We start from the raw sequence: 21,282 nt of genomic DNA on the forward strand, positions 1-21,282 counted from the left end.
ACTAATGTCTAAAGTCTGAAACCAGACAAAAGTCTGAACCCAGACTAACGTCTAAAGTCTGAAACCAGACTAACGTCTTAAACCAGACTAAAGCCTGAAACCAGACTAACGTCTAAAGTCTAAACCAGACTAACGTCTTAAACCAGACTAAAGCCTGAAACCAGACTAACGTCTTAAACCAGACTAAAGCCTGAAACCAGACTAACATCTAAAGTCTGAAACCAGACTAACGTCTAAAGCCCGAAACCAGACTAACATCTAAAGTCTGAAACCAGACCAAAGTCTGAAACCAGACTGACATCTAACGTCTGAAACCAGACAAACATCTAAAGTCTGAAACCAGACAAACATCTAAAGTCTGAAACCAGACAAACGTCTAAAGTCTGAAACCAGACAAACGTCTAAAGTCTGAAACCAGACTAAAGTCTGAAACCAGACTAAAGCCTGAAACCAGACTAAAGCCTGAAACCAGACTAAAGCCTGAAACCAGACAAACGTCTAAAGTCTGAAACCAGACTAAAGTCTGAAACCAGACAAACGTCTAAAGTCTGAAACCAGACAAACATCTAAAGTCTAAACCACACAAACATCTAAAGTCTGAAACCAGACAAACGTCTAAACGTCTAAAGTCTGAAACCAGACAAACGTCTAAACGTCTAAAGTCTGAAACCAGACAAACGTCTAAAGTCTGAAACCAGACAAACGTCTAAAGTCTGAAACCAGACAAACGTCTAAAGTCTGAAACCAGACTAAAGTCTGAAACCAGACTAAAGCCTGAAACCAGACTAACGTCTAAAGTCTGAAACCAGACTTAAGTCTGAAACCAGACAAACGTCTAAAGTCTGAAACCAGACAAACGTCTAAACGTCTAAAGTCTGAAACCAGACAAACGTCTAAAGTCTGAAACCAGACAAACGTCTAAAATCTGAAACCAGACAAACGTCTAAAGTCTGAAACCAGACTAAAGTCTGAAACCAGACTAAAGCCTGAAACCAGACTAACGTCTAAAGTCTGAAACCAGACAAACGTCTAAAGTCTGAAACCAGACAAACATCTAACGTCTGAAATCAGACTAAAGCTTGAAACCAGACTAACGTCTTAAACCAGACTAAAGCCTGAAACCAGACTAACGTCTTAAACCAGACTAAAGCCTGAAACCAGACTAACATCTAAAGTCTGAAACCAGACTAACGTCTAAAGCCCGAAACCAGACTAACATCTAAAGTCTGAAACCAGACCAAAGTCTGAAACCAGACTGACATCTAACGTCTGAAACCAGACAAACATCTAAAGTCTGGAACCAGACAAACATCTAAAGTCTGAAACCAGACAAACGTCTAAAGTCTGAAACCAGACTAAAGCCTGAAACCAGACTAAAGCCTGAAACCAGACAAACATCTAAAGTCTGAAACCAGACTAAAGTCTGAAACCAGACAAACGTCTAAAGTCTGAAACCAGACAAACATCTAAAGTCTAAACCACACAAACATCTAAAGTCTGAAACCAGACAAACGTCTAAACGTCTAAAGTCTGAAACCAGACAAACGTCTAAAGTCTGAAACCAGACTAAAGTCTGAAACCAGACTAAAGCCTGAAACCAGACAAACGTCTAAAGTCTGAAACCAGACTAAAGTCTGAAACCAGACAAACGTCTAAAGTCTGAAACCAGACAAACGTCTAAACGTCTAAAGTCTGAAACCAGACAAACGTCTAAAGTCTGAAACCAGACAAACGTCTAAAGTCTGAAACCAGACTAAAGTCTGAAACCAGACTAAAGCCTGAAACCAGACTAACGTCTAAAGTCTGAAACCAGACTAAAGTCTGAAACCAGACAAACGTCTAAAGTCTGAAACCAGACAAACATCTAACGTCTGAAACCAGACTAAAGCTTGAAACCAGACTAACGTCTAAAGTCTGAAACCAGACTAACGTCTTAAACCAGACTACAGTCTTAAACCAGACTAAGGTCTGAACCCAGACTAACGTCTTAAACCAGACTAAAGCCTGAAACCAGACTAAAGTCTGAAACCAGACTAACGTCTGAAACCAGACTAAAGCCTGAAACCAGACTAACGTCTAAAGTCTGAAACCAGACTAACGTCTTAAACCAGACTAACGTCTTAAACCAGACTAAGGTCTGAACCCAGACTAACATCTTAAATCAGACAAAAGTCTGAACCCAGACTAACGTCTAAAGTCTGAAACCAGACTAACGTCTGAAACCAGACTAAAGCCTGAAACCAGACAAACGTTTTAAGTCTAAACCAGACTAATGTCTTAAACCAGACTAAAGCCTGAAACCAGACTAACATCTTAAACCAGACTAAAGCCTGAAACCAGACTAACGTCTAAAGTCTGAAACCAGACTAACGTCTTAAACCAGACTAAAGTCTGAAACCAGACTAACGTCTAAAGTCTGAAACCGGACTAACATCTAAAGTCTGAAACCAGACTAACATCTTAAATCAGACAAAAGTCTGAAACCAGACAAACGTCTAAAGTCTGAAACCAGACTAACATCTAAAGTCTGAAACCAGACTAACATCTTAAATCAGACAAAAGTCTGAACCCAGACTAACGTCTAAAGTCTGAAACCAGACAGACGTCTAAAGCCCGAAACCAGACTAACGTCTAAAGTCTGAAACCAGACAAACATCTAAAGTCTGAAACCAGACTGACATCTAACGTCTGAAACCAGACAGACGTCTAAAGTCTGAACCCAGACTAACGTCTAAAGTCTGAAACCAGACTAACGTCTTAAACCAGACTAAAGCTTGAAACCAGACAAACGTCTAAAGTCTGAAACCAGACTAACGTCTAAAGTCTGAAACCAGACTAAAGTCTGAAACCAGACTAAAGCCTGAAACCAGACAAACATCTAACGTCTGAAACCAGACTAAAGCTTGAAACCAGACTACAGTCTTAAACCAGACTAAGGTCTGAACCCAGACTAACGTCTGAAACCAGACTAAAGCCTGAAACCAGACTAATGTCTAAAGTCTTAAACCAGACAAAAGTCTGAACCCAGACTAACGTCTAAAGTCTGAAACCAGACTAACGTCTTAAACCAGACTAAAGCCTGAAACCAGACTAACGTCTAAAGTCTAAACCAGACTAACGTCTTAAACCAGACTAAAGCCTGAAACCAGACTAACGTCTTAAACCAGACTAAAGCCTGAAACCAGACTAACATCTAAAGTCTGAAACCAGACTAACGTCTAAAGCCCGAAACCAGACTAACATCTAAAGTCTGAAACCAGACCAAAGTCTGAAACCAGACTGACATCTAACGTCTGAAACCAGAAAAACATCTAAAGTCTGAAACCAGACAAACATCTAAAGTCTGAAACCAGACAAACGTCTAAAGTCTGAAACCAGAATAACGTCTAAAGTCTGAAACCAGACTAAAGTCTGAAACCAGACTAAAGCCTGAAACCAGACTAAAGCCTGAAACCAGACAAACGTCTAAAGTCTGAAACCAGACTAAAGTCTGAAACCAGACAAACGTCTAAAGTCTGAAACCAGACAAACATCTAAAGTCTAAACCACACAAACATCTAAAGTCTGAAACCAGACAAACGTCTAAACGTCTAAAGTCTGAAACCAGACAAACGTCTAAACGTCTAAAGTCTGAAACCAGACAAACGTCTAAAGTCTGAAACCAGACAAACGTCTAAAGTCTGAAACCAGACAAACGTCTAAAGTCTGAAACCAGACTAAAGTCTGAAACCAGACTAAAGCCTGAAACCAGACTAACGTCTAAAGTCTGAAACCAGACTTAAGTCTGAAACCAGACAAACGTCTAAAGTCTGAAACCAGACAAACGTCTAAACGTCTAAAGTCTGAAACCAGACAAACGTCTAAAGTCTGAAACCAGACAAACGTCTAAAATCTGAAACCAGACAAACGTCTAAAGTCTGAAACCAGACTAAAGTCTGAAACCAGACTAAAGCCTGAAACCAGACTAACGTCTAAAGTCTGAAACCAGACAAACGTCTAAAGTCTGAAACCAGACAAACATCTAACGTCTGAAATCAGACTAAAGCTTGAAACCAGACTAACGTCTTAAACCAGACTAAAGCCTGAAACCAGACTAACGTCTTAAACCAGACTAAAGCCTGAAACCAGACTAACATCTAAAGTCTGAAACCAGACTAACGTCTAAAGCCCGAAACCAGACTAACATCTAAAGTCTGAAACCAGACCAAAGTCTGAAACCAGACTGACATCTAACGTCTGAAACCAGACAAACATCTAAAGTCTGGAACCAGACAAACATCTAAAGTCTGAAACCAGACAAACGTCTAAAGTCTGAAACCAGACTAAAGCCTGAAACCAGACTAAAGCCTGAAACCAGACAAACATCTAAAGTCTGAAACCAGACTAAAGTCTGAAACCAGACAAACGTCTAAAGTCTGAAACCAGACAAACATCTAAAGTCTAAACCACACAAACATCTAAAGTCTGAAACCAGACAAACGTCTAAACGTCTAAAGTCTGAAACCAGACAAACGTCTAAAGTCTGAAACCAGACTAAAGTCTGAAACCAGACTAAAGCCTGAAACCAGACAAACGTCTAAAGTCTGAAACCAGACTAAAGTCTGAAACCAGACAAACGTCTAAAGTCTGAAACCAGACAAACGTCTAAACGTCTAAAGTCTGAAACCAGACAAACGTCTAAAGTCTGAAACCAGACAAACGTCTAAAGTCTGAAACCAGACTAAAGTCTGAAACCAGACTAAAGCCTGAAACCAGACTAACGTCTAAAGTCTGAAACCAGACTAAAGTCTGAAACCAGACAAACGTCTAAAGTCTGAAACCAGACAAACATCTAACGTCTGAAACCAGACTAAAGCTTGAAACCAGACTAACGTCTAAAGTCTGAAACCAGACTAACGTCTTAAACCAGACTACAGTCTTAAACCAGACTAAGGTCTGAACCCAGACTAACGTCTTAAACCAGACTAAAGCCTGAAACCAGACTAACGTCTAAAGTCTGAAACCAGACTAACGTCTGAAACCAGACTAAAGCCTGAAACCAGACTAACGTCTAAAGTCTGAAACCAGACTAACGTCTTAAACCAGACTAACGTCTTAAACCAGACTAAGGTCTGAACCCAGACTAACATCTTAAATCAGACAAAAGTCTGAACCCAGACTAACGTCTAAAGTCTGAAACCAGACTAACGTCTGAAACCAGACTAAAGCCTGAAACCAGACAAACGTTTTAAGTCTAAACCAGACTAATGTCTTAAACCAGACTAAAGCCTGAAACCAGACTAACATCTTAAACCAGACTAAAGCCTGAAACCAGACTAACGTCTAAAGTCTGAAACCAGACTAACGTCTTAAACCAGACTAAAGTCTGAAACCAGACTAACGTCTAAAGTCTGAAACCGGACTAACATCTAAAGTCTGAAACCAGACTAACATCTTAAATCAGACAAAAGTCTGAAACCAGACAAACGTCTAAAGTCTGAAACCAGACTAACATCTAAAGTCTGAAACCAGACTAACATCTTAAATCAGACAAAAGTCTGAACCCAGACTAACGTCTAAAGTCTGAAACCAGACTAACGTCTAAAGCCCGAAACCAGACTAACGTCTAAAGTCTGAAACCAGACAAACATCTAAAGTCTGAAACCAGACTGACATCTAACGTCTGAAACCAGACAGACGTCTAAAGTCTGAAACCAGACTAAGGTCTGAAACCAGACTAAAGCCTGAAACCAGACTAAAGCCTGAAACCAGACAAACGTTTAAAGTCTGAAACCAGACAAACGTCTAAAATCTGAAACCAGACAAACGTCTAAAGTCTGAAACCAGACTAAAGTCTGAAACCAGACTGACATCTAACGTCTGAAACCAGACAAACGTCTAACGTCTGAAACCAGACGAACGTCTGAAACCAGACGAACGTCTAAAGTCTGAAACCAGACAAACGTCTAAAGTCTGAAACCAGACAAACGTCTAAAGTCTGAAACCAGACAAACGTCTAAAGTCTGAAACCAGACAAACGTCTAAAGTCTGAAACCAGACGAACGTCTGAAACCAGACTAAAGTCTGAAACCAGACTGACATCTAACGTCTGAAACCAGACAAACATCTAAAGTCTGAAACCAGACAAACGTCTAAAGTCTGAAACCAGACTAAAGTCTGAAACCAGACAAACGTCTAACGTCTGAAACCAGACGAACGTCTGAAACCAGACTAAAGTCTGAAACCAGACGAACGTCTGAAACCAGACTAAAGTCTGAAACCAGACTGACATCTAACGTCTGAAACCAGACAAACATCTAAAGTCTGAAACCAGACAAACGTCTAAAGTCTGAAACCAGACTAAAGTCTGAAACCAGACAAACGTCTAAAGTCTGAAACCAGACTAAAGTCTGAAACCAGACAAACGTCTAAAGTCTGAAACCAGACAAACGTCTAAAGTCTGAAACCAGACAAACGTCTAAAGTCTGAAACCAGACTAAAGTCTGAAACCAGACTGACATCTAACGTCTGAAACCAGACAAACGTCTAAAGTCTGAAACCAGACTAAAGTCTGAAACCAGACAAACGTCTAAAGTCTGAAACCAGACGAACGTCTGAAACCAGACTAAAGTCTGAAACCAGACGAACGTCTGAAACCAGACTAAAGTCTGAAACCAGACTGACATCTAACGTCTGAAACCAGACAAACATCTAAAGTCTGAAACCAGACAAACGTCTAAAGTCTGAAACCATACTAAAGTCTGAAACCAGACAAACGTCTAAATTCTGAAACCAGACAAACGTCTAAAGTCTGAAACCAGACTAAAGTCTGAAACCAGACTGACATCTAACGTCTGAAACCAGACAAATGTCTAAAGTCTGAAACCAGACTAAAGTCTGAAACCAGACTGACATCTAACGTCTGAAACCAGAAAAACGTCTAACGTCTGAAACCAGACTAAAGTATGAAACCAGACTGACATCTAAAGTCTGAAACCAGACAAACGTCTAAAGTCTGAAACCAGACTAAAGTCTGAAACCAGACAAACGTCTAAAGTCTGAAACCAGACTAAAGTCTGAAACCAGACAAACGTCTAAAGTCTGAAACCAGACTAAAGTCTGAAACCAGACAAACGTCTAAAGTCTGAAACCAGACTAAAGTCTGAAACCAGACTGACGTCTAAAGTCTGAAACCAGACAAACGTCTAAAGTCTGAAACCAGACTAAAGTCTGAAACCAGACTGACATCTAAAGTCTGAAACCAGACAAACGTCTAAAGTCTGAAACCAGACTGACATCTAACGTCTGAAACCAGACAAACATCTAAAGTCTGAAACCAGACAAACGTCTAAAGTCTGAAACCAGACTAAAGTCTGAAACCAGACAAACGTCTAAAGTCTGAAACCAGACTGACATCTAACGTCTGAAACCAGACAAACATCTAAAGTCTGAAACCAGACAAACGTCTAAAGTCTGAAACCAGACTAAAGTCTGAAACCAGACAAACGTCTAAAGTCTGAAACCAGAGTAAAGTCTGAAACCAGACAAACGTCTAAAGTCTGAAACCAGACTAAAGTCTGAAACCAGACAAACGTCTAAAGTCTGAAACCAGACAAACGTCTGAAACCAGACTAAAGCCTGAAACCAGACAAACGTCTAAAGTCTGAAACCAGACAAACGTCTGAAACCAGACTAAAGCCTGAAACCAGACAAACGTCTAAAGTCTGAAACCAGACTAAAGCCTGAAACCAGACAAACGTCTAAAGTCTGAAACCAGACTAAAGTCTGAAACCAGACAAACATCTAAAGTCTGAAACCAGACAAACATCTAAAGTCTGAAACCAGACAAACATCTAAAGTCTGAAACCAGACTAAAGTCTGAAACCAGACAAACGTCTAAAGTCTGAAACCAGACTAAAGTCTGAAACCAGACAAACGTCTAAAGTCTGAAACCAGACAAATGTCTAAAGTCTGAAACCAGACTGTTGTGTCAATTTATGGTTACTTTGCTTTAGTTGTACTGAGCAATCCAAGCCCAGATTCACCCAGGGCTCTCAGGGCACTCCCAAACTGCAGGGGCAATCATGCAACAAAAGTTGGTAGAACCAACTTTAAATAAATAAATGCTATTGAATCTTCAATCCAAACCAGACTAAAGCCTGAAACCAGACAAACGTCTAAAGTCTGAAACCAGACAAACGTCTAAAGTCTGGTTGGTAGAACCAACTTTTGGGGAAGTAGTTTTTGGGACTATATTTGCCTGCGCACCCACAGAGAGAGCATGGCATTGAAATGTCTGTAGAGAGTTCGGTTGGTTCTCTCATTTATTCCTGGAAAAGGATACTATGATTACAGCTTCTGATCACTCAAAGACGCAACTGGTAGGACAATTTATGATTGACTGTGTTTGAATATATTGAGTTTTAAATGTTCAGGTTCTGCTTGGATTGTAATTTGCAATTTAAAATAAATAATGGGGATTTGTTATGTGAATGTTGAACTTGACAGAAGTAACATGTGCATGAGTTTAATTACAGGATTGGTATTTTCTTGTTAAAATCCTAGGTTAGACTTAAGGATCGTGTTTAGTTTGGTTTGAAGATTCAATAGCATTTATTTATTATTTCTGCGAGAAAGTGGTATTGTGATTTATGTGTGACTGATTCATGGTTTGGTTTGTGTATTTGAAAGGTTATCAACCTATACCTACTGCCCCACACTGATCTATCAAGTCACATTCAAGAAACTATACCATATTATTCCATCACTGGTCTATCAAACCATCTCAAAGAAAATAAAGAATCAAGAAGTGAAAAGATTGAGTTGTCCTTTGCGTTCTTCAGAGAGAAAAGCAGTTTTCAAGTTTGGGCTGAGCTGTAATCAATTAAAAACACACAGAACTTGACACAGACTAAAGTCTGAAACCAGACAAACGTCTAAAGTCTGAAACCAGACAAACGTCTAAAGTCTGAAACCAGACAAACGTCTAAAGTCTGAAACCAGACGAACGTCTGAAACCAGACTAAAGTCTGAAACCAGACTGACATCTAACGTCTGAAACCAGACAAACATCTAAAGTCTGAAACCAGACAAACGTCTAAAGTCTGAAACCAGACTAAAGTCTGAAACCAGACAAACGTCTAACGTCTGAAACCAGACGAACGTCTGAAACCAGACTAAAGTCTGAAACCAGACTGACATCTAACGTCTGAAACCAGACAAACATCTAAAGTCTGAAACCAGACAAACGTCTAAAGTCTGAAACCAGACTAAAGTCTGAAACCAGACAAACGTCTAAATTCTGAAACCAGACAACGTCTAAAGTCTGAAACCAGACTAAAGTCTGAAACCAGACTGACATCTAACGTCTGAAACCAGACAAATGTCTAAAGTCTGAAACCAGACTAAAGTCTGAAACCAGACTGACATCTAACGTCTGAAACCAGAAAAACGTCTAACGTCTGAAACCAGACTAAAGTATGAAACCAGACTGACATCTAAAGTCTGAAACCAGACAAACGTCTAAAGTCTGAAACCAGACTAAAGTCTGAAACCAGACAAACGTCTAAAGTCTGAAACCAGACTAAAGTCTGAAACCAGACTGACGTCTAAAGTCTGAAACCAGACAAACGTCTAAAGTCTGAAACCAGACTAAAGTCTGAAACCAGACTGACATCTAAAGTCTGAAACCAGACAAACGTCTAAAGTCTGAAACCAGACTGACATCTAACGTCTGAAACCAGACAAACATCTAAAGTCTGAAACCAGACAAACGTCTAAAGTCTGAAACCAGACTAAAGTCTGAAACCAGACAAACGTCTAAAGTCTGAAACCAGACTGACATCTAACGTCTGAAACCAGACAAACATCTAAAGTCTGAAACCAGACAAACGTCTAAAGTCTGAAACCAGACTAAAGTCTGAAACCAGACAAACGTCTAAAGTCTGAAACCAGAGTAAAGTCTGAAACCAGACAAACGTCTTAAACCAGACTACAGTCTTAAACCAGACTAAGGTCTGAACCCAGACTAACGTCTTAAACCAGACTAAAGCCTGAAACCAGACTAACGTCTAAAGTCTGAAACCAGACTAACGTCTGAAACCAGACTAAAGCCTGAAACCAGACTAACGTCTAAAGTCTGAAACCAGACTAACGTCTTAAACCAGACTACAGTCTTAAACCAGACTAAGGTCTGAACCCAGACTAACATCTTAAATCAGACAAAAGTCTGAACCCAGACTAACGTCTAAAGTCTGAAACCAGACTAACGTCTGAAACCAGACTAAAGCCTGAAACCAGACAAACGTTTTAAGTCTAAACCAGACTAATGTCTTAAACCAGACTAAAGCCTGAAACCAGACTAACATCTTAAACCAGACTAAAGCCTGAAACCAGACTAACGTCTAAAGTCTGAAACCAGACTAACGTCTTAAACCAGACTAAAGTCTGAAACCAGACTAACGTCTAAAGTCTGAAACCGGACTAACATCTAAAGTCTGAAACCAGACTAACATCTTAAATCAGACAAAAGTCTGAAACCAGACAAACGTCTAAAGTCTGAAACCAGACTAACATCTAAAGTCTGAAACCAGACTAACATCTTAAATCAGACAAAAGTCTGAACCCAGACTAACGTCTAAAGTCTGAAACCAGACTAACGTCTAAAGCCCGAAACCAGACTAACGTCTAAAGTCTGAAACCAGACAAACATCTAAAGTCTGAAACCAGACTGACATCTAACGTCTGAAACCAGACAGACGTCTAAAGTCTGAAACCAGACTAAGGTCTGAAACCAGACTAAAGCCTGAAACCAGACTAAAGCCTGAAACCAGACAAACGTCTAAAGTCTGAAACCGGACTAACATCTAAAGTCTGAAACCAGACTAACATCTTAAATCAGACAAAAGTCTGAAACCAGACAAACGTCTAAAGTCTGAAACCAGACTAACATCTAAAGTCTGAAACCAGACTAACATCTTAAATCAGACAAAAGTCTGAACCCAGACTAACGTCTAAAGTCTGAAACCAGACTAACGTCTAAAGCCCGAAACCAGACTAACGTCTAAAGTCTGAAACCAGACAAACATCTAAAGTCTGAAACCAGACTGACATCTAACGTCTGAAACCAGACAGACGTCTAAAGTCTGAAACCAGACTAAGGTCTGAAACCAGACTAAAGCCTGAAACCAGACTAAAGCCTGAAACCAGACAAACGTTTAAAGTCTGAAACCAGACAAACGTCTAAAATCTGAAACCAGACAAACGTCTAAAGTCTGAAACCAGACTAAAGTCTGAAACCAGACTGACATCTAACGTCTGAAACCAGACAAACGTCTAACGTCTGAAACCAGACGAACGTCTGAAACCAGACGAACGTCTAAAGTCTGAAACCAGACAAACGTCTAAAGTCTGAAACCAGACAAACGTCTAAAGTCTGAAACCAGACAAACGTCTAAAGTCTGAAACCAGACAAACGTCTAAAGTCTGAAACCAGACTAAAGTCTGAAACCAGACAAACGTCTAAAGTCTGAAACCAGACTAAAGTCTGAAACCAGACAAACGTCTAAAGTCTGAAACCAGACAAACGTCTAAAGTCTGAAACCAGACTAAAGTCTGAAACCAGACTGACATCTAACGTCTGAAACCAGACAAACGTCTAAAGTCTGAAACCAGACTAAAGTCTGAAACCAGACAAACGTCTAAAGTCTGAAACCAGACGAACGTCTGAAACCAGACTAAAGTCTGAAACCAGACGAACGTCTGAAACCAGACTAAAGTCTGAAACCAGACTGACATCTAACGTCTGAAACCAGACAAACATCTAAAGTCTGAAACCAGACAAACGTCTAAAGTCTGAAACCATACTAAAGTCTGAAACCAGACAAACGTCTAAATTCTGAAACCAGACAAACGTCTAAAGTCTGAAACCAGACTAAAGTCTGAAACCAGACTGACATCTAACGTCTGAAACCAGACAAATGTCTAAAGTCTGAAACCAGACTAAAGTCTGAAACCAGACTGACATCTAACGTCTGAAACCAGAAAAACGTCTAACGTCTGAAACCAGACTAAAGTATGAAACCAGACTGACATCTAAAGTCTGAAACCAGACAAACGTCTAAAGTCTGAAACCAGACTAAAGTCTGAAACCAGACAAACGTCTAAAGTCTGAAACCAGACTAAAGTCTGAAACCAGACAAACGTCTAAAGTCTGAAACCAGACTAAAGTCTGAAACCAGACAAACGTCTAAAGTCTGAAACCAGACTAAAGTCTGAAACCAGACTGACGTCTAAAGTCTGAAACCAGACAAACGTCTAAAGTCTGAAACCAGACTAAAGTCTGAAACCAGACTGACATCTAAAGTCTGAAACCAGACAAACGTCTAAAGTCTGAAACCAGACTGACATCTAACGTCTGAAACCAGACAAACATCTAAAGTCTGAAACCAGACAAACGTCTAAAGTCTGAAACCAGACTAAAGTCTGAAACCAGACAAACGTCTAAAGTCTGAAACCAGACTGACATCTAACGTCTGAAACCAGACAAACATCTAAAGTCTGAAACCAGACAAACGTCTAAAGTCTGAAACCAGACTAAAGTCTGAAACCAGACAAACGTCTAAAGTCTGAAACCAGAGTAAAGTCTGAAACCAGACAAACGTCTAAAGTCTGAAACCAGACTAAAGTCTGAAACCAGACAAACGTCTAAAGTCTGAAACCAGACAAACGTCTGAAACCAGACTAAAGCCTGAAACCAGACAAACGTCTAAAGTCTGAAACCAGACAAACGTCTGAAACCAGACTAAAGCCTGAAACCAGACAAACGTCTAAAGTCTGAAACCAGACTAAAGCCTGAAACCAGACAAACGTCTAAAGTCTGAAACCAGACTAAAGTCTGAAACCAGACAAACATCTAAAGTCTGAAACCAGACAAACATCTAAAGTCTGAAACCAGACAAACATCTAAAGTCTGAAACCAGACTAAAGTCTGAAACCAGACAAACGTCTAAAGTCTGAAACCAGACTAAAGTCTGAAACCAGACAAACGTCTAAAGTCTGAAACCAGACAAATGTCTAAAGTCTGAAACCAGACTGTTGTGTCAATTTATGGTTACTTTGCTTTAGTTGTACTGAGCAATCCAAGCCCAGATTCACCCAGGGCTCTCAGGGCACTCCCAAACTGCAGGGGGCAATCATGCAACAAAAGTTGGTAGAACCAACTTTAAATAAATAAATGCTATTGAATCTTCAATCCAAACCAGACTAAAGCCTGAAACCAGACAAACGTCTAAAGTCTGAAACCAGACAAACGTCTAAAGTCTGGTTGGTAGAACCAACTTTTGGGGAAGTAGTTTTTGGGACTATATTTGCCTGCGCACCCACAGAGAGAGCATGGCATTGAAATGTCTGTAGAGAGTTCGGTTGGTTCTCTCATTTATTCCTGGAAAAGGATACTATGATTACAGCTTCTGATCACTCAAAGACGCAACTGGTAGGACAATTTATGATTGACTGTGTTTGAATATATTGAGTTTTAAATGTTCAGGTTCTGCTTGGATTGTAATTTGCAATTTAAAATAAATAATGGGGATTTGTTATGTGAATGTTGAACTTGACAGAAGTAACATGTGCATGAGTTTAATTACAGGATTGGTATTTTCTTGTTAAAATCCTAGGTTAGACTTAAGGATCGTGTTTAGTTTGGTTTGAAGATTCAATAGCATTTATTTATTATTTCTGCGAGAAAGTGGTATTGTGATTTATGTGTGACTGATTCATGGTTTGGTTTGTGTATTTGAAAGGTTATCAACCTATACCTACTGCCCCACACTGATCTATCAAGTCACATTCAAGAAACTATACCATATTATTCCATCACTGGTCTATCAAACCATCTCAAAGAAAATAAAGAATCAAGAAGTGAAAAGATTGAGTTGTCCTTTGCGTTCTTCAGAGAGAAAAGCAGTTTTCAAGTTTGGGCTGAGCTGTAATCAATTAAAAACACACAGAACTTGACACAGACTAAAGTCTGAAACCAGACAAACGTCTAAAGTCTGAAACCAGACAAACGTCTAAAGTCTGAAACCAGACAAACGTCTAAAGTCTGAAACCAGACAAACGTCTAAAGTCTGAAACCAGACGAACGTCTGAAACCAGACTAAAGTCTGAAACCAGACTGACATCTAACGTCTGAAACCAGACAAACATCTAAAGTCTGAAACCAGACAAACGTCTAAAGTCTGAAACCAGACTAAAGTCTGAAACCAGACAAACGTCTAACGTCTGAAACCAGACGAACGTCTGAAACCAGACTAAAGTCTGAAACCAGACGAACGTCTGAAACCAGACTAAAGTCTGAAACCAGACTGACATCTAACGTCTGAAACCAGACAAACATCTAAAGTCTGAAACCAGACAAACGTCTAAAGTCTGAAACCAGACTAAAGTCTGAAACCAGACAAACGTCTAAAGTCTGAAACCAGACTAAAGTCTGAAACCAGACAAACGTCTAAAGTCTGAAACCAGACAAACGTCTAAAGTCTGAAACCAGACTAAAGTCTGAAACCAGACTGACATCTAACGTCTGAAACCAGACAAACGTCTAAAGTCTGAAACCAGACTAAAGTCTGAAACCAGACAAACGTCTAAAGTCTGAAACCAGACGAACGTCTGAAACCAGACTAAAGTCTGAAACCAGACTGACATCTAACGTCTGAAACCAGACAAACATCTAAAGTCTGAAACCAGACAAACGTCTAAAGTCTGAAACCAGACTAAAGTCTGAAACCAGACAAACGTCTAAATTCTGAAACCAGACAAACGTCTAAAGTCTGAAACCAGACTAAAGTCTGAAACCAGACTGACATCTAACGTCTGAAACCAGACAAATGTCTAAAGTCTGAAACCAGACTAAAGTCTGAAACCAGACTGACATCTAACGTCTGAAACCAGAAAAACGTCTAACGTCTGAAACCAGACTAAAGTATGAAACCAGACTGACATCTAACGTCTGAAACCAGACAAACGTCTAAAGTCTGAAACCAGACTAAAGTCTGAAACCAGACAAACGTCTAAAGTCTGAAACCAGACTAAAGTCTGAAACCAGACAAACGTCTAAAGTCTGAAACCAGACAAACGTCTAAAGTCTGAAACCAGACAAACGTCTAAAGTCTGAAACCAGACTAAAGCCTGAAACCAGACAAACGTCTAAAGTCTGAAACCAGACAAACGTCTAAAGTCTGAAACCAGACAAACGTCTAAAGTCTGAAACCAGACTAAAGTCTGAAACCAGACAAACGTCTAAAGTCTGAAACCAGACTAAAGTCTGAAACCAGACTAAAGCCTGAAACCAGACAAACGTCTAAAGTCTGAAACCAGACTAAAGTCTGAAACCAGACAAACGTCTAAAGCCTGAAACCAGACAAACGTCTAAAGTCTGAAACCAGACAAACGTCTAAAGTCTGAAACCAGACTAAAGTCTGAAACCAGACTAAAGCCTGAAACCAGACAAACGTCTAAAGTCTGAAACCAGACTAAAGTCTGAAACCAGACAAACGTCTAAAGCCTGAAACCAGACAAACGTCTAAAGTCTGAAACCAGACTAAAGTCTGAAACCAGACTAAAGCCTGAAACCAGACAAACGTCTAAAGTCTGAAACCAGACAAACGTCTAAAGTCTGAAACCAGACTAAAGCCTGAAACCAGACAAACGTCTAAAGTCTGAAACCAGACAAACGTCTAAAGTCTGAACCCAGACTAACGTCTAAAGTCTGAAACCAGACTAACGTCTAAAGTCTGAAACCAGACAAACATCTAAAGTCTGAAACCAGACTGACATCTAACGTCTGAAACCAGACAGACGTCTAAAGTCTGAAACCAGACTAAGGTCTGAAACCAGACTAAAGCCTGAAACCAGACTAAAGCCTGAAACCAGACAAACGTCTAAAGTCTGAAACCAGACAAACGTCTAAAATCTGAAACCAGACAAACGTCTAAAGTCTGAAACCAGACTAAAGTCTGAAACCAGACAAACGTCTAAAGCCTGAAACCAGACAAACGTCTAAAGTCTGAAACCAGACTAAGGTCTGAAACCAGACTAAAGCCTGAAACCAGACTAAAGCCTGAAACCAGACAAACGTCTAAAGTCTGAAACCAGACAAACGTCTAAAATCTGAAACCAGACAAACGTCTAAAGTCTGAAACCAGACTAAAGTCTGAAACCAGACAAACGTCTAAAGCCTGAAACCAGACAAACGTCTAAAGTCTGAAACCAGACTAAAGTCTGAAACCAGACTAAAGCCTGAAACCAGACAAACGTCTAAAGTCTGAAACCAGACAAACGTCTAAAGTCTGAAACCAGACAAACGTCTAAAGTCTGAAACCAGACTAAAGCCTGAAACCAGACAAACGTCTAAAGTCTGAAACCAGACAAACGTCTAAAGTCTGAAACCAGACAAACGTCTAAAGTCTGAAACCAGACTAAAGTCTGAAACCAGACAAACGTCTAAAGTCTGAAACCAGACAAACGTCTAAAGTCTGAAACCAGACAAACGTCTAAAGTCTGAAACCAGACTAAAGTCTGAAACCAGACAAACGTCTAAAGCCTGAAACCAGACAAACGTCTAAAGCCTGAAACCAGACTAAAGTCTGAAACCAGACAAACGTCTAAAGTCTGAAACCAGACAAACGTCTAAAGTCTGAAACCAGACAAACGTCTAAAGTCTGAAATCAGACTAACATTCAGACCAAACGTGAATTTAATCCTCACAGCGCTCCCCACACGCGCTCCAATGGGACACTCTGATCACATGATGGTCCATCTGATTCCCGCTTACAGGAAAAAACTAAAGCTCTGTAAACCTGTAGTGAGGACATCAAAGAAGTGGACTAGTGAAGCTGTTGAGGACCTCCAGGCATGTTTGGACTGCACTGACCGGGATGTTTTCAAGAAGGCTACCAACAATCTGGATGAGTTTAGAGAGGCTGTGACGTCCTACATCAGCTTCTGTGAGGACACATGTATACCACCACGCACCATGGTGAGTTATAACAATGACAAACCCTGGTTCACAGCTAAACTCAGACAGCTGAGGTTGGAAAAGGAGGAGGCATTTAGGAGTGGTGACAGGGCGTTAAAGTACAGGTTTAGCAGGGAGGTGCGAGAAGCTAAACGACTGTACTCAGAGAGGCTAAAGAACCAGTTCTCTGCAAACAACACCACTTCTGTCTGGAGGGGGTTCAGACAGATCACAAACTATAAACCTAAAGTCCTCCACTCCATAAACGATTCTCGCCTGGCAAATGAGCTGAACCAGTTCTACTGCCGCTTTGAGAGTCAATCGGACACCATCCCCTGTGACTCCTCCGCTCAGCTTCAGCCTCAGTCCACCACATCTTCCCCTCCCTCCTCAGAGCTGGCAAGCTCCACCCCCTCCCCTCCAAAAGGGGAAGTCAACTGTCTTTTCAGGAGGCAGAAACCCCGCAAAGCAGCTGGGTCGGACTCTGTCTCCCCATCCACCCTGAAGCACTGTGCTGATCAGCTGTCTCCGGTGTTCACAGACATTTTTCGACCATCTGGTGACCTGGTGCAGCCAGAACAGTCTGGAGCTCAACGCTCTGAAGAACGTGGAGATAGTCGTGGACTTCAGATAGCGCCCAGCCCCATCATCCTGTGTGACTCCCCAGTCACCACTGTGGACTCCTTCCGCTTCCTGGGCACCATCATCTCCCAGGACCTCAAGTGGGAGCTGAACATCACCTCCCTCACCAAGAAGACCCAGCAGAGGATGTACTTCCTGCTGCAGCTGAAGAAGTTCAGCCTGCCAAAGACAATGATGGTGCACTTCTACACCGCCATCATTGAGTCCATCCTCACCTCCTCCATCACCATCTGGTTCGCTGCTGCCACTGCCAGGGACAAGGACAGGCTGCAGCGCATCATTCGCTCTGCAGAGAAGGTGATTGGCTGCAATCTTCCTTCTCTTCTGGACCTGTACACCTCGAGGACTCTGAGGCGAGCAGGAAAGATTGCAGCTGACTCCTCCCACCCCGGACACAAACTGTTTCAGACTCTCCCCTCTGGCAGGAGGCTGCGGTCCATCAGGACCAAAAACAGTTTCTTCCTATCTGCAGCAAGCCTCATTAACAAGACCTGGGTCCCCCACTGTCTCCCCCCTTGCAAATGATACAAATGTCTCTGCACATGTAAATACTCTTTAATCTCGTGTGGAGCACAGACCCGGCGCGTCGCACGTATTTGTTGTTGATTGTTGATCTTTGTTGTTTTGTATATTTCCTTGTTGTCACTTTATATATTTATATGTACAAAATATTCTCCTCCGTTGCGTTACTTCTGCAAAGCACAGACCAAGAATAATGCACATGTATATATCTGCAACGTTGTTCTTCCATTCCGTATTTCTATACTTCTACATTTCTTTATGTTGACTGTATGTTTGTCTGCCTGTAGCACCTCATCACCACAGCAAATTCCTCGTATGTGTAAAACACTACTTGGCAACAAAGCTCCTTCTGATTCTGATTGTAACATTTGTTCTGGAGAGTGGTGGAGACACAGATTTAATCAGATTTTGTGTTTAATTTAGGAAGGAAAAGGGGCTGTTCCCATAACGTAACGTTACACATTTACAGCAGCGACTTAATTTGCAGCAATGTTAGGTAAATATTAATGCATAATGTGCATTGATTAGGACGTTGACTACAGTTATAGTTAGTGTATTCTATCCTGGGAGTGATGGACAGACAGCGTTCACAGTGTGGTCTGTTGAAATGTAACTAGAGAGATGGTTACTGAGTGAACTACGTACAATCCATAACATTACTGTTAACTGGGGATTCATTTCAGTATGGCTAATGTACCCTTTCATCCTTCCCCAGACAGAGGCTAAACTATGAACCAGGACACAGACACATTCTGACTGATCAGTCCACACCGCCTGCTGCCTGGGAGAGAGCTTGCTGATGCAGTAGCTCTACCTTGTGTCTGGCTGCTGTGCTTTCTCTTGCCACGGTGTATCAGTATGACTCTCTTCTCTTACCTTGTAAACTGAGTTAAGCTGTTTCACTCAATCATCCTGTTTCCACCTACATATTGAATGGATGATCATTAGCACCTGTTTTGTTTGTTTCATGACCTGATGAAATGCCTTACAAAACGAGTTCCACCAAACTTTGATTTTTCTTCTGTCCATTCACTTTGTATTTTGTTTTATAACTCATAACATGTCCATTTTTAACTTACTGTATACTGTGTGTATTGACAAATTGTATTTTGATGCTTTGGAAACACTGTTCTTGAAACCTTCGTGCCAATAAAGCCCTTTAAATTTAATCACATTATTTTTGTTTACTATTTGAGGGAAGGGGGGGGGGCTGCTCCCATAAGATATCACACATTACAGTATGGAGATGTTTTTTCTCATGCTTCTATTGTCATAATTACTGACATTCTCATGTTATGTGGAGACACATTCACATACACATGCACAACAAGTAAATATCAATGAATGCCAGAAGCTGTTTAGTTTAAGTCAAGAAAGAAGTTTTGGTAAACCAGGGAGAATAGGTAAGTTTTCTTTGAATGTGATGTCTTCAAAGAAACACTTTTTTAATTCTCACATCCTGCAAGACCACACAGGAGGCTATATTTCATGCCGGATGTCCCACATCTGGTTCAGAACTTGAAGCGTGCCCTGGTTGGTGGACAGACATTTCTGCAAGCTCCATCAGCCTGGTCATCGCTCCACTCTCCGCTCAGAATCCATCCTGCTGAAAACAAACAAAACAACACACACATATAGTGGATTTTGGACGGCCTTGCAAATTAAATCTCAGCTGTTTGACAGCTGGAACTTGAGGCTTACTTTATCTAGGTATCATTCACCTGAAACAAACGCCTGTTCATACATTCCTTTACCCACAAGGGACTGTTAGTTTAAAGTTCAATACGTCACCAGCAGTGTACATGTGCTACTTTCATCATAATTCTGAATCACTACAGTATCAAGTTTTTACCTTTATTAGTCACAGGGAGCCATTACCATGAGGAGGTGTGTGCAAAATAAATCATTGTATTCTATCCAACAGATGTCCAAAATATGACATCGTCATCATATGCCACTGATCTTATCAACCGTCACCGACGCACTATCTAGCGGAGACAGCTAACTTACCATTCATCGTAATCACGGGTAATGTTACTACTACAGCGGCAACTAAGTGCTGCTGTACGGAGTTACAACAAATAACCAAAGATAAACGATGTATGCTAACTAGCTAATAACTTTACATCTGAGGTAAATATTGGCAAACTGACATCTTGGTATGGTAAAGTTAGCTGGTTAAGTGTTAATGTTACGCAAGTTAACGTTAGCTAGCTGCAATTATATAATCTAACAGTTAATATCTTCCGATAAACCATGACTAAAGCTTGCGACATAAAATACCACTACTGATTCATGAGAGGACAGCTAGTGACTTAAAATCTAAACAAATGCAGTAATTTCATCAACTTTCCAGGAAGTGTACTTCAGAAACACTGAAATGAACGGGAACTATTCAGTGTTTGGAAGTATCAGCAGCCCCGTGATGTTCCAACAGAAGTCAATGGGAGTGTCGTAACTCTCTTATTTAACGGCCCTGCTTAAAATAATTCAAAGGAAAAGCAGCAAGTCAGATGTGTGAGAACCAGGTGTGTAAGAACCAGGTGTGCAGAATCTGGTGTGTCAGAACCAGGTGTGTCAGAACCTGGTGTGTGAGAACCTGGTGTGTCAAAACCAGGTGTGCAGAACCTGGTGTCAGAACCTGGTGTGTAGAACCTGGTGTCAGAACCAGGTGTGTAGAACCTGGTGTGTAGAACCTGGTGTGTAAGAACCTGGTGTGTCACAACCTGGTGTGTGAGAACCAGGTGTGGAGAACCTGGTGTGCAGAACCTGGTGTGTCAGAACCTGGTGTGTAAGAACCTAGTGTGTCAGAACCTGGTGTCCGAGCCTGGTGTGTCAGAATCAGGTGTGTCAGAACCTGGTGTGTAAGAACCAGGTGTGCAGAACCTGGTGTGTCACAACCTGGTGTGTGAGAACCAGGTGTGGAGAACCAGGTGTGCAGAACCTGGTGTCAGAACCTGGTGTGTCAGAACCTGGTGTGTCAGAACCAGGTGTGTAAGAACCAGGTGTGCAGAACCAGGTGTGCAGAACCTGGTGTGTCAGAACCTGGTGTGTAAGAACCAGATGTGTAGAACCTGGTGTGCAGAACCTGGTGTGCAGAACCTGGTGTGTAAGAACCTGGT

At 41.0% G+C, this 21,282-nt stretch overlaps 1 protein-coding gene and 2 long non-coding RNA genes across 3 annotated transcripts in view; all 3 read left to right on the forward strand.

Annotated features, from left to right (window-relative positions):
* The first annotated feature begins 8,192 nt into the window (after nt 1-8,192).
* Nucleotides 8,193-8,797, forward strand: LOC119917556. The gene is made up of 2 exons (XR_005447299.1): nt 8,193-8,360; nt 8,671-8,797. It is a non-coding gene; the product is annotated as an uncharacterized LOC119917556 (long non-coding RNA).
* Nucleotides 8,798-13,193: 4,396 nt separating this feature from the next.
* Nucleotides 13,194-13,908, forward strand: LOC119917561. Its single transcript, XR_005447300.1, has 2 exons — nt 13,194-13,471; nt 13,782-13,908. It is a non-coding gene; the product is annotated as an uncharacterized LOC119917561 (long non-coding RNA).
* Nucleotides 13,909-20,673: 6,765 nt separating this feature from the next.
* LOC119918238 (keratin-associated protein 4-4-like) overlaps nt 20,674-21,282 on the forward strand; it is a 1,944-nt gene continuing 1,335 nt past the window's right edge. Inside the window, exons 1-3 of the mRNA XM_038738874.1 lie at nt 20,674-20,732; nt 20,905-20,990; nt 21,080-21,165. Of these exons, the coding sequence (XP_038594802.1) occupies nt 20,674-20,732; nt 20,905-20,990; nt 21,080-21,165 (231 nt within the window). The remainder of the gene's footprint in view (nt 20,733-20,904; nt 20,991-21,079; nt 21,166-21,282) is intronic.

The sequence above is a fragment of the Micropterus salmoides genome, unplaced genomic scaffold (genome assembly GCF_014851395.1).
Source record: "Micropterus salmoides isolate LMB-PRFRI ecotype aquatic unplaced genomic scaffold, ASM1485139v1 Ms_hic_scaffold_10, whole genome shotgun sequence".
NCBI lineage: Eukaryota > Metazoa > Chordata > Actinopteri > Centrarchiformes > Centrarchidae > Micropterus > Micropterus salmoides.